Raw genomic sequence first — 15,170 nt, 5'->3', positions numbered from 1 at the left:
TCTATGTATATGCGTATCGTGTTTATACATGACTGTGATCAATAAGTAAGAAAAAATTATCATTTATAAATCCCGAGCGTTAGGAAGACAGGTAATTTTTTTTCTTAGGTTGGTAGTATATTCTGAAACATTTGTCAATCATCTGTTTCAATATCATTTGACATAAGTCAATTTAGGATGATCCAAACCATTTGGAAGGATGTTTTGCGTCTTAAACACGTCAAGTCTCGATTGGTCGATGTCACACTGTATTGGTTCTTCGCGGCTTTTTTGCTGCCAACTATTCATATCGTTCCGTAACCATCGTGGTCGTCTGATTTGTCTCCGTGAGACTTCTGGCTTATCAGCGAACTCAAAAAACTAACACGAGGACACCGTTTTGAAACGATTGAGGAGATAAATCGAATCGAAGGTCTTGAAGGCTATACCGAAAAACTATTCCGACTGTTTCGAGAACTGGAAAAAGTACGTTTTATAGGCCGGGAAATACTTTGAAGTATATGAAATAGTAATATGGAAAAGGTATAAGTATATATAATATATAGTTAACGAGTACAAAACACACAACAATATGTATAGTCCGATAAAAATTTTAAAAATTTAATTTGGTCCGTTGACCAAAAATATTGGTCACCCCCTGTTAAGATGTAGCAATGATCATGTAATTTTTTTTTAAATACAACGCATTCTTTAAATAAAATCCACGAGGTTAGTAAACCACACGGTTGTTCACGGTAACACATTTCGTATATATTTCGTATATTCATGGATTGCCTCGAAAGATGAGTCATTTTTCCGACGGGGGATTCAATTGTTACCAGAGAGATAGGAGAAAGTGGTGTCTAATGATGGACAATACTTTGAGTGATGTCATTGTAAGCATTGTATTTCAAATAAATTTTTTTTGAAAAAAAAAAAACAGCGAGAACTTATTCAAGGTCCTAATATATATATATATATATATATATATATATATATATATATATATATATATATATATATATATATATATATATATATATATATATATATATATATATATATATATACTAACATTTTTTAAAATGTCTATCATATCTCAGAAGCGTTCTATTTGATAGACATTATACTGCTAGTCGGCTTAGACCTTGTGCAGCTTCATCGATATCAGGACCCCGGAAACAGAAGGTCCCCAAACTGGTGATCGTACCTCAGTTGCATCAAAGACGCCCACACGAAGAGGGACTACTCGCTGGTGAACAATACCAGCTGACCCTGATCATCCTCACTTGCACGGTGTCTTAAGTATTTATGTGACATTTGTTTGGTGCATTATGCCCACCGGGGACCTGATATATGGTGATAGTCCCTGATATACCTCAGAAGCGATCGTGTCGTATGGAACATCACTCTTGTTGTACTCCCAGCCGTTGGTGCAGGGTATGATCTGCCACTCGTCGTCAGGGGTGGTCCTTCCTTCCGCTAACGCCTTGGTCCAATCCGCTGAGTACATCCGGCATCTCTCGTGTGCATAGGGACCATCGGACTTCGGTGGGATCGCTAATGCACGCCTGAAAATAATATTATATTTAATGTATATCAGTACTTATGTCAATTAAATCTACTTTAAATTATTACTTCGGTATAGGGTTCCCCAAAATTCGTCAAAATACCGGTTTTGTGCTGACCGCATCAAGCGGGTAATGTATATTCCTATAGTGCCTATCAAGCGCTCAAAAAATATTACAATCGAAGCCAAATATTTGAATTTTTTTCTTTATTGAACACGTTTTTACTGACCGTACTCTACTTTCATGTAAATCACACACACATGTTTAGGTATGTGTTATGTTATTCCTAATATTCTTGGATTTAATTGAAGAAAATTTTGTGAATGGTACCTATTGTAATTTTTTGTGAAACACACACACACATACAGCAGGGGCGGAGAAAGCTGGCCTGAACAGCCACTTTATCAGGGAAAGCTGCGGCTAAAACCCCCTACGAAGTAATGCCTAGCGGCCATGTCGTGGGGACCAGGGATACCAAAGAAGGACGATTGTTTTTAGTCGGTATTGACGCCTAGATCGAGTCCGACACACGGGGCACCACCGTCAGGTTCTGTGATACGTATACGTATTGTTAAACCTCTTTGAAACACACACACACACACACACACACACACACACATACAAAGGCACGCGCGTGCGCACGTACGCACATACACACACGTGAGCTCTTATGTATATATCTAATATATAAAATTCTCGTGTCACGGTGTTCGAACTTGAACTCCTCTGAAACGGCTTGACCGATTTTTACCAAATTTTATATGCGTATTCAGTAGGTATGAGAATCGGCTATTATCTATTTTCCATACTCCTAAGTGATAAGGGTGGTCCACCCCTAATTTTTTTTTAAACAAATTGTTTGGTTTTTATTTTATTATGATACAGCATACCAAAATACATACAACCCTAAATTTTCACCCCTCTACGATTAACCCTTATTTTTTATTTGTTAATTAAAAACTTTAATTTTTTTTTGCAAAACAACGTTTGCGGGATCAGCTAGTTTGTGTATATGTTTATATATAGAAACAATACTGTTAATTTTTTTTATTGTTTCAAATCATTTACATACATACATCGAAGAGGTTTGCAACCCCTTCCAAATTTGTAGCATTATCTTATTTCAATAAAAATACACCTTTGTTTGTATATACAAAAGGCGTAGATGCGACATAAACAATTAGCTTAGAAATGAAATTTTAAAAAAATAGCGCTATCTGAAAAAAACAATGAAATACAAATATAATAAATTATTTTAAAAGCGCCTGTCATAATGAAGCTTTAATATCATGAATACAGATTATCTATTCTTTTTAAATTTCGAATTTTTGAACGCGCAAGAATGATTTGACATAAAATTATTGTCATCGCTATGGCCAGCATTACGGAGCATGAATATATTCCTTTAGTTTTATTTGCGGAATTAACAATTTAGTACACAATAATTAGAACTTTTTTTAGAATTTATTTATAAGAGCCTAAATTAATTTAAAAGCAGAATATTTTAAATATGCTATCATCATCATTTTAGCTATAGGTAGGCTTGTATCCAGTGATGTTTGATTTTTAAAAAGATGGTCTCCCCCGTAAAGCTCTAGAGATCAATTTCTGCCCGCTACGTGGCCTGATCACTCCTACTTTGATTGTACACATAGAATCATTTAAAGTGAACGTCAAGTTTAACATGAGCCCAATTAAGTAGAATCAGGTAGAACTCCCCTATAAGCCTTCTTTTAACTTAATGCTTCTCGACTCGACCTGATCTGAGAAGAATCCAACTCGGATAGTTTTTGGTTGTCACTTTTACAACATCCTTTATTTAGTAGTTTTCTCAAGGCTATTATCACATAAAAATCCTTCAAACTATAACAGGATTGTTTTACAAGTATTTGTTTTATGAACTTAATGTATTGTAATTTTTATATATTAGTATATACATAAAAGTGTATAATAATATCGTACATAGTTGCTCTAAGATGAGATACTATTTTTTTAAAGTTTAGTTGCTCAAACTTGCTATGTCTTCTCTCTGTGCTTATAAAAAAATAAACATAAACATTTTTCCCCGCGCAATATTGACAGTTCTGACAGTTCGCCCTCCCAGGCTTATTTAAAATCAAAATAGAAATATCCTTTATTCGAATAGGCTGTTACAAGCACTTTCAAATTGTAAATCAACATTAAATGTCGGCATTGTGGTCCAGGAAGCTACCACCATCTCGGAAGGCAATTCTGCTGAGAGCCGGCGTGAAACTCAACAGTTGCTCTTTACAAATATCGTTTTATAAAGAGTGCACTACAATAATTTGTTGAATGAACAACAAAAACATTTAATTTCACGCATTAACATCGGTTTAGTATTATTGTATAGAATAACATACTTTCTAAATAATATTTTTATTTATGACCCATTATATATATATATTAGGTCATTATTCAAGACCCAATTTGACCGGAAGTGACGCATGCGATTGTTATAAGTCATGCAATGGCGCTTGTGTAATAGCTATTTCCCGCCAAAAAAACATTTCGCATGCGCGTGCAAACATTAGAATATTACAAGCGTTCGTTAATGAACTTATGAATGTAGTTAACGGGCGTGAACGAGTTAGTTTTAATCGAATAACTTTGTGGCCACAAAAAGCGCCAAGGTTGTACCGCTGAAGGCTCTTCCTGCCGCGAGCGCACTTGGAATGGATCCGTGACTTCGGAAAATATTAAATTGTTATTGAACGCTTAATCCGTATCGATAAGGTCACCACTGGAAGTGACACTGTGTCCTATAGCGAGTTTATACATTTTTTTTTGAAAAAAAAAATTTAAGGTTATGTTGACTCATTTCCAAAACCTTTCATGTATACTTATACACACACATATAGTTACATTCTACCTGGTCACCGCTTTGTAATTTTTAAAATACCGAATAAATATTTTGACCAAGTTTAATACCAATATGATCTATAGTTCAAACACACACACACGTGCTAAGTAACATACGTGTTTAGGAGAAATTTACGTGAAGGATTTTTCCTCTGTCTCGTCTGATGTGAGTGATGATGAGATCTACAATTGTATATGCTGATCCAGAAAAAAAGCCCAGTTACTTTTGCCTTGAAGACGCCTAAGTTACAATTGTTTCTAAGTAAAGTGAAAAAGAAATTATGAAGAATGAAAGCAGATAAAAAAGTAGGTAAAAATGTATATACAGAAAAAAAAATAACCCGATGTTATAACGTTCCTACATAAAGTAGGGGGAAGAGAGATAGATCCCCAAAAACGGGGGCCTTAAAAATAGTAAGAATTGTCTGGAAACAATGACGCTGGTAGAATTTACAATCTTTGTTTGTTCACGCTATAAGTTTATTAGTGCAGGTGTAAGGAATTTCAACCGTGTACAGATAGCGTAATCCGTTGGTATTTTTTTCCGTAATTATTTGGTGTAATTCTGAGGCACAACTGTTTAAAATACTCTCTGTATAATACCGACATACTGGCAACTTATCGCTTATGCTCCAGACCAGAGTTCCCCAAACTTTTTTGTGTCGTAGACCCCTTGCTATGTTTTTCCGTGTTGGGTTGACCCCCTACTTACCTGATATTGATTTCCTGTAAATTTCTAACTGTAGTGAAGTGTAGTGTTAAAAACTTAAAGTAAAAACACATGTTAATTAATACATTTATTAATTGAATTTAAATTAAAACTACTCAAAATAAAATTTTGTATCTGTTATGTAAAATATACGTAATATATTAATATTTTTTTACTTCATAGGTACTTTTATAAATAATGTAAATGTTTTGATATTATAAGATAGTATGATGTAAGTAAATAGGTACTATCAGTGTGTGTGTTGAGATCCACTATCGTGGACTCCCATTTTCATTTCATGGACCCCCAAATTTTTTGTTCGCTGACGTAGACCCCTTGCAGGTTGTCATAGACCCCTAGGGGTCGATATAGACCACTTTGGGAATCACTGATCCAGACTGAATCTTAGAGCTGACCAAAGTATAAATATTGAAGTTTTAGCTTAACCCATATGACAGACGAAGTCGTAAAAACCCATAAGGGTAACAGCGCTAACATCTAACAGAATATAGAGAGACATAGTATAGAATACATAATGTTATGAGTGGAGAAATTGAGCTTTAGTTAACATCTGTCAATTGACGGATTTTTTAAATGCACCTGCTGAGGAACAGAGCGTCTTCGATATATCTTGAAGGATATATAAATCAATATACTTTTATAAATAAACATACAATATATAAACGTTTAAATAGTATCGTCTAAAACGTTTTGAATGGTAATAATTATTTTCATATATATAACTGTGCCCGCGACTTCGTTCGCGTGAAATTCAACATAATTTTTTTTTATTACGTTTAAGAATTTTTTTCTAAAATAAATGTAGCCTATATTATTTCTTATTACATTAGCTACCTGTATAAATATGGTCAAGAACGGTCCAGACATTTCAGAGATTATCCGGACCAAACATACAGATATATACACACAAAAAAAAATGTAATTTTGGCTATATTCCGTATACATTCATATGTACAGTGTTAACGTCTTTCATCTGTCTTACCCTTTAATTCTATTTTCCCTATTTTTCGATGCCTTTCATCCATCTCCTCATTCCTTAGGTTTTACAATATTTATTTTTATTTTATTTATACAGAAATTAATTTATGTACATGTTACTATTATTTACAATTATTTTTATTTTGCTTACGTTTTTATTTCTTATATGTTTTGATTATATATGTAACAGTTTTTTTGCAGAGCCTGATTATTTCAGGTTGTACCTGATCGATCTGAATTAGCGAGGCTATTAAAACCTAGTGCCCCATCCTGTATATTAAAATAGTAATAAAAGTCGCGTGTCTAGAATGTAAGCGAACAAAATAAAACTCAAATTATTCCTAAAATAGAACAACAAGGATAAGTAAATATAAGAAATACGTAATTTTTTTTTCAAAAATCCGTTTGCAGTGCTGACAACATGCGGAAATAGTGTTGACATTCAAAATATCGATAAATAAGTCGGAAACATCGATTTTACGCTCAGGTGGCTTTTGACTAAGGTCGAAATTATTGTGTTCAAAATACATCGATCACGTAACAGATTTGATATTAGAATTGTTAAAGGTAGATGGAAGAAATATATATATATATGTATATATAGTATAACGTAAATTACTTTAATAAGGATTTGTTAAGGAGACCACAGAAAACTTATCTGAATTTGTTAACTTTGGAAATTAATAATGTCTGAAATATAAAAGAGAAGAAAAACATTTAAAAAAGCTAAAACCATAATCCTATTTACAATCTACATTATCAAATAAATAAATAAAACCTTTGTCACGAAACCTTGAGTGTACTATTTTGAAAATGGAATTCTTAAAAGCACATCCGGTTACCGGAGGTCGGTTTTACATCTGGTTTTACACATTACTAGCTCCGCCCCGCGATTTTGCTTTAATTTTGATCAGTTCTTATAAGTATGTCAGAATAGCATAGAAATTAGGATCAGATTGATCACGCAAAATTCTCACAGAATTTTATAGTCACTCACAAACACCCTTTATACAGTTGTAGATCAATTTATAACATTTTATCACTTTAAAAATTCTTTCATATTTTAAAATAATTTTACATGAATTTCTAGCAAGTTTATAAATAAATAGTGCATGAGAATGCGGTGTGTTTTTTGTAACCAGGTACGACACGTAAAAATTTATATAAATTTAATATTCTCTGTTAAAGAAAAACACAACACACTACGTAATTGAAACTGTATTCTTAAAATTAGCAAAACAAAGTGAAAATAAAACTGTATTAGAATTGCGTTGATTTTTAGTTAGAAAGGGAATCCCCGAGTTTTGATGGCATGGCGCATGAACCCAAAACAACGCAACCTCGAAAATCTAACGACGCACAGTGAAAATTAGTACTAATTAAGCAGCGACGCAACTTTGAAAAAAATGCAAAACGAAACGACGCAAAGCGAGGTGTTGGTGTACATACATATATAACATACACAAGTGTAATGTGTACTTTAAATATCGTAAGTAAAAAAACCAATTAAGTTTAAAATAGACGGGGAAGAACCGTGTTTACTACGGATTTTCCAAGTATACAAATAATATATTGACAAACAGTCTTCGTGTATGTTAGCAATTACCAAACTAGACAAGAGATCACTTCAGTTGACCAGTCAATGTGATGGCTCTTGATTAATCGATTTAGAAAGCCGTGTTCACATTGACCAATTACATTTACTTACTAGTAAGTAATACTATTAAATATGCTCTTCTACACTCGCATGCCGCCGAATCGACTCACCCCTACAAAATGGATAAATTATTTATTATATTTTTAAACAATAAAAAATTCCAGGTATATATATATATATATATACTATCCCCCCTCCTACTAGCAAATTTTTCTTACTTTGTGATTCGAATTCGTTTAAATTCAAAAATATTGCGCCAATTTTTTAAACAATAGTATCATTTTAAAGCTTATAAAATGGGCTCTCAATATATATATATATATGTATGTATACTAGCTGATCCCGCAAACGTTGTTTTGCAAAAGAAAAAAGTTTTTAATTAAGAAATAAAAAAAGGGTTAATCGTAGAGGAGTGAAAATTTAGGGTTGTATGTATTCTTGTATGCTGTATCATAATAAAATTAAAACCAAAAAAATTGCCTAAAATTAAAAAAATTAGGGGTGGACCACCCTTATCACTTAGGGGTATGGAAAATAGATAGTAGCCGATTCTCAGACCTACTGAATACGCATATAAAATTTGGTTAAAATCGGTCAAGCCGTTTCGAAGGAGTACGGTAACTAACATTGTGACATGGAAATTTTATATATTAGATAACTGAATGTGAACAAAATGTTGTACATTAATGTCATCCAGATATAAAATAGAACCTGTGGTAATACGCGCGCCAAAACTAGTCTATTCATCTCGTCTTGTCTAATCTATTTTAAAAGAGATGACTACATTAGTTCGTCGTAAGATTATTATTTTCTTAGTTGTTTGTTATTACGCGTAAAAACCACATTGGAAACGCTTTTATATATTTTTTACATCGCAAAAGATGTTGCAAGTCATTTCTAACAGGATAAAAAGTCACCGCAAAAAACAGAAATTCTATCTGGTGAAAAATATTTACATCGAAAGGCCAGATGGGTATTAACCTGTCAACTGCCTATGGACATATTTGTCCGAATTCCCCGGGTCATATCTACCCCAAATAAAGCAGGCTACATTATATCGAATCTCCATGAAAATAGAGTTTAAAATCGCTTATTCTGAATGACTACAGATAGTATCATAGACAATAGTATTTCGTTTATCATTAAAAAAATATTCCTGACTCTGACAGACGCCATGTTGCGGTACATGACGGGTTAAAGATGTTTTTAACTACAGTTTTATTGCCAGTGTCTTGAACATGCGAGTCAGAAGCAAACCATCTTTTTGTTTATTTAATGGAATCAGGCATTACCTCGCGGAAGTCCATCCTAAGTAAGAAAAGGACCAATATTTAGCCACTTCCGCACATGCAGTGGTAGTCGTGCAATAAAGTGCACCGCCCGCCAGCCCGCTGATAAATGTGTATGCGGCAAACAACGTGAATCACACAACCGCCACCGCCAAATTACTCAACATGTGTTTCACCCCTCCACGGGGCATATTCAGGAGTTATGTTACACCGATTAGTGTTGACTCTGTGATTTGACCACTGCATGTGCGGAAGTGGCTAAATATTGGTCCTTTACTTACTTATCTTTTTGATGTTTATTTGTTTAAGAAGGAATAAAATATTGCTAATTACATATCATTTACATATATAAGGTAATTAAAATAAAAAAAAAGAAATCAAAATTCCACGCACCGGCGCGAGATAGGCACTACGAATGGAATTCTTTGTATCAGTGCTGGGCACGTGGCGGACCCTGCCCCGTACTTAAAACTAATAATTCGTCAACGAAGTTGAATTTTCAAGTGCAGTGCAAACACTCATGTTGTTAGGCAGTGCCGACGTCACACTGGTTCATAAAGATTAGTCGCTAAGCACCTCGTGCCGGCGCGAAATCGGCCTCTCACCATAAACCGTGACACGAGGCCGGCATTGAACTGTTAAAACCATATGTAATTCTTATATAATAAATACATTTAAAAAACTTTTAAGTTAAACGGTTTTTTGATACCCATATTGTGGTTGTGGAAAAATATGTACCTAGTCCGCCATATTGGAACGGCGTCCATCTTGAATTTTAAATTTTGACATAATAATCGTGTTTTGCCAGTGTAGCCCTTTCATTTGATACCCACATTGAGGGGGTTAAGGAAAAATACGTAATCCGCCATTTTGTATCGGCGGCCATCTTAGATTTATAATGTTATTGATTTTATTATATTGTATTGTCATCTAAATTAAATGTGTGTACCAAATTTCAGATCAATCTGACAACGGGAAGGTGCTTAAATTTCAATTTCTTATTTTGATCCAAATAAATTCCGTACGGGTCGAACTAAATAAAACCGTTTAAAAATAGTGTGTTTCCATGCATATATCTTCTAAATGAAACTAGAGTTTAAAAAAAGGAAGGTAAGTTTTATAATAAAAAGGAAAAAGTACAATGGGCGGTCTCATAACACGAAGAAATTTTTACCAGAAACCCAAAGCATGGAAACAGTTGAAGTATATATACCTGATATTTAACATGACCATACACAAACATACATTCAGGTTCAGGTCTGCCAAATGCGAAAATCTCTTCATTTTTTGAGCATCTTTCTAAAATAGCATTGGTTAAAATATTTATAATTTTCTTAGGTAGGAGCAATTACGTCTCCCTAAAGTTACTACACGGGTCGTCAGCCCCGATAGCCGTGTTGTACACGGTGCATTTATGTAAAACTTAGAAGTTATGTTTCCGTTTAATTGAATAAAAAAAAATTCTTTGAAATTGTGCTTTATTGTAAGTTTATTTTATTTACCAAAATTATGTTATTGATGTCATGTTTGCCAATAACTTGTTCTTAGCTAATTTCTATTTAGTGAAATAAATAATTTTACTTGATTTCTGGTCTATATGCCTATCTGGTTTCTAAGATATCGTGATGAGTCAGTATATAAGTGGAAAACTCTTGTGTATATATAAAATATAGTTTAAAAAAACACACTTACCTTTGTTCTACCGTCAAATTCGCCAACTCCGGCACCCAACACCAATGTTGTTCAGGAGCCAATGTCATAAAAATCTGCGAGAAGTAAACGAATGCAACGAAAAACGCAAACGGTATCATTAAGAGAAATAATATCTTTTGGTATAATCCAAATTCTCCGACATATGGCAACAGATCATCAAAATCCGTCGGTTTTTTTGTATTATCATTTTTATCATTATTATTTATGCTGTCATCAATTTTAACGTTCTTTGATTTTGCTAGATTATCTGTGCTGTCACTCGTGAATGCTTTATTAACGAAACTCCCGCTTAAATCGATAGCTGACAGGTTGTTGTCTATGCTCGCGTTTTGGCGGGAATCGTCATCTTGTTCGCAACAAGGAGTTCGCTCTTGCGGCGCCATCTTGTTTTTTTTTGTAAATTCTATACGCTTCTCACAGGTAAAACGATGTGCATGCTCTATTTAACTTCGAGTGGTTTAATCTGTAACAAAAGAAAATTATAAGTAATTAATATTAATTTCCGTTGAACGCCTGAGAAGTGTATATAGGAATGTAGTTTCTTTGTATAATAAACATTTTAATTTAGTTAAATACGAACGTATTGTTCATTATTCCTTCATTGGTCTGAATACATATATATATACAAAATTCCACAGGATATTTTAGACCAGAGTTCCCCAAACTTTTTTGTGTAGTAGACCCCTTGCTATGTTTTTTTTTAAATAGGTACTATCAGTGTATGTGTTGAGATCAACTATCGTGGACCCCCATTTTCATTTTATGGACCCCCAAATTTTTTTTCGTTGCCGAAGACCCCTTGCAGGTTGTCATAGACCCCTAGGGGTCGATACAGATCACTTTGGGAATCACTGTTTTAAACTTTCCTTTTCTAGTTTTAAATTAAAAGTATATTATTAAATAAACATTATTATAGCATTCAAGATTTTTTGGTCGATCGAAATGTGCGCAACTTTATTTCGTTGTATCAGCCCATAGATACCAACTGTAAAACATAGGCCTTCCCCAAATGTATCTATTGGAGGACTCTGATTTCCATTCTTTGGAAACTCGTTTATGTCCAGTTGCAATCTTATATTATTAATGCAAAAAGTATGAATTATATAAGATTGTATTTCAACAATCAAATCAACGACCTACGAACGTGAGTCTCAGTTTTCAACCACTGGACCGACTCTGATCACTTCTATGGTTCTGACTCCGTATTGTTGATTTTATAATGTAAAAAAATTGTAAAATTAAGAAAGAGCAAATGCTGCGTGTCCGGCTGTTTTCAACAGATCAGCGTTATGAGTCTATGGTAGTTTACTGCATATAATATTAAAATAATCGACAATTCAAAAGTGTGTATAAATGGATCTTTGAATATTTGAACGCATGCTGCCTCTCTCTGTCTGTTATCACTCTGCAGCAAAGGCGGTTTAACTTATAGTGCAGGGTGTGCAATGCACACGGGCGCCTCCGTCTCAGAGAGCGCCGCAGCAACAGAGATGTGCTACATAAAAACAATGAGTGTTATTCTGCCGTCATAAGAAAGGCCGTAACTAATACCATACTGTAAGTTATACCTACTACTACTACTACTCCGCTAGCTCAGTGACCCAAAGTGGGTCTTGGCCTCCGAAGCGAGAGACTTCCACTTTCCTCTATCTTGCGCCATCGTCTGCCATTGTTTGACATTCAATTCGCGCAAGTCTGCCTCAACGCAATCGATCCAGCGATACCTGGGTCTACCCACTGGTCTTCGACCCCTCGGTTTTTCCAGGTACGCTACCTTCACGCTCCGATCCGATCCCATTCGCTCCAAGTGACCAAGCCAGCGGATTCGTTGAGCTTTATATTCGCCAATGATATTTGGCTGTGCTACTAAAGTAAGCTATACCTACTCATTTAAATATTACATTAATATTTATTTCCAATTTTTTTTTGCTCACGTTTCTGCATGTAAGACGGCTCCACAGTAGACTTTTTACCACTTAGTCAGACACTGCTCCCGATTCGAATCTAAAAGAATGTAACCACGTGACCTTATGTGAAAACTTTAATATACCTCCGTTAAACTTACCGGACCTCCTCAAGAAGAAATTTACAGCAGAATCTTTTAATGAGTTGGCCCGGCATATTGTCCTAAACCTCAAGACATTTAATAGTCTGTAGCTGTATTGTTCATATGCATAAATTTTAGTTGTATTTACCCATAAGAAAAAAAATGTAAATAATGATAAAATGTTGTCGTGTCTCGTAGCTGTGAGAAGAAAGATCCGTATCAAATAGCGGCAACCCTCTTCCAACTATTTGCGTTGCAAAATACTAGCGATACAAATTAGAATTATTAAAAAAAAGTATTTACTAAGTGTCTCTAAGTATTTCTTTGTTTAAATTTAGTTCTTAAATCATTGAGCCCCTAATACTGGGCCCTACCCTTAGGGACCCTAAGGTCTAGGCCCCGGTCGTCACACGCGATCGTTTCGAGTTTGTTAGCCGCCTCTATGCATTTCAAGTGGCTTTCTTCCTTTGCCCCAAACCGTCATAGCCGAGAGAAGTTTATATTAAGCAGCGCATGTGTTGCGGACTCCTTAGATTCTTCTTCTTTTCAGCTGATAGACTACCACTGCAAGACATTATTCCTCTTCCAACGACCGCCATGATAATCGGTCTTCCACTGCCCACGACTCCATGTCCTGGGTTCACTTAGTGGTGGTCAACCTACGCCTCGTGGTCACTCGCTCGTCACTCTAGAACATTCTAGTCATCACACACGTGCTATGTGCCATTTCAGACTAGCAATTCCTCTAGTTACATCGGTGATCTGCTCATTTCCGATTCGACCTCTCTGGGTGACCTTAAGAGGCCAGTCGTACGTGACCACGTTTCGGATCCGTATGTCATCACCGGCAACACACATTGGTCAAAGACCTTCGTCTTAAAACAATATATTGAATATTTGTTGCATATACAAAATTCAAAAAAGATGTATATCTAGCGGCTAAGAGATATATGAATTTAATAGACAACATATAAATATAGTGGAAACAATAGAAATATACTTTTTCAATTATTTGTATGGAATATATTTACGCATACACCAATATCTCGCTTTGCGTCGTTTCGTTTGTGTCGAAGTTGCGTCGCTACTTAATTAGTACTAATTTTCACTGTGCGTCGTTAGATGTTCGAGATTGCGTTGTTTTGGGTTCATGTCTTTAATTTTTTTTTCCAAAATATGGAAACACTTTTGTTTCTAATTGCGCCATGCCATCAAAACTCGGGGATTCCCTTTCTAACTAAAATTCAACGCAATTTTAATACAGTTTTTATTTTCACTTTGTTTTGCTAATTTTGGAGTTCAGTTTCAATTACGTAGTGTGATGTAATGTAGTGTGTTGTGCTTTTTTTAAAAAGAGAATAATAAATTGATATAAATTTTAACGTGTTGTTTCTAGTTACAAAAATGGTATATATTTTTCCAAACTATTTATTAGCAGAGTTATATTATTTTTGCTTTTTAAATGCTTACTTTGTTCAATTTTCTTTTTGAAAATTTGTGTTTTCGTAACCCTGGAATAATGGTAATCTTCGATCTTTACATGGTTTGCTATAGAAATTCTTTATTCAATTTGCGTCGTGTTTTTTTTGGAACGTAACCACGACGCAAAGTAGCTAGTAACCACTACTTCCGCACATGCAGTGGTAGTCGTGCAACAAAGTGCACCGTTCGCCAGCCCGCTGATAAATGCGCATGCCGCAAACAATGCGAATTACACAACTGCCACCGTTAAATCACTCAACACGTGTTTCACCCCTCCACGGGGCATCTTCATTAGTTATGTTACACCGATTAGAGCCAAACACAGAGTAACTTTGTTGCACGACTACTACTGCATGTGCGGAAGTGGCTTAATATTGGTCTTTTTCTTACTTAGGATGGACTTCCGCAAGGTAACACCTGATTCCAGCAGTTAACATCCTACTGCTGAAACGATGATGATAATAATAAGAAGAATAACTCGTACATCTAGAAACGATAACCCGAGATATCTGCATATTAGTTCATTCATATGCTTTATTACTTGAAAATATTTCACGCTATTTTATATGTTCTTAAAAGATATTGTTTAATTAATTCCATTACTATCATTTGTATCGCACATCGTCCAATGTTAGACAAAAGTGTAACAAGATTAAACAAGTTTAAACATTATACATTTTATATCTGATTTTGTGGAATATATCTAGTAAAACTATAATTTGAATTCATACGCCCACAGGTGGATATGCCTTCCCACAGACATAGTTTATTAGATAGACAGTTATGTAAATAAAACTTAATATTACTTAAGCGCTAACTAAATATATCATGCTAGTAGAATAAT

General features: G+C 34.6%; 1 protein-coding gene across 1 annotated transcript in view; it reads right to left on the bottom strand.

Moving 5' to 3' along the window:
- The window catches only part of LOC137922780 (organic cation transporter protein-like), a 45,819-nt gene that overhangs the window by 11,347 nt on the left and 19,302 nt on the right, over positions 1-15,170 (bottom strand). The window contains exons 2-3 of the mRNA XM_068765846.1: positions 10,777-11,260; positions 1,358-1,550 (exon numbers count right to left, since the gene is read on the bottom strand). Of these exons, the coding sequence (XP_068621947.1) occupies positions 1,358-1,550; positions 10,777-11,180 (597 nt within the window). The 5' untranslated portion in view covers positions 11,181-11,260. The remainder of the gene's footprint in view (positions 1-1,357; positions 1,551-10,776; positions 11,261-15,170) is intronic.

This window comes from Battus philenor, unplaced genomic scaffold, assembly GCF_028537555.1.
Source record: "Battus philenor isolate CCGP_79_NKW_IND1 unplaced genomic scaffold, ilBatPhil1.0.hap1 SCAF_20, whole genome shotgun sequence".
NCBI lineage: Eukaryota > Metazoa > Arthropoda > Insecta > Lepidoptera > Papilionidae > Battus > Battus philenor.
Note: the sequence above shows the minus strand (reverse complement) of the source record. Positions and strands in the feature narration are given on the sequence as shown.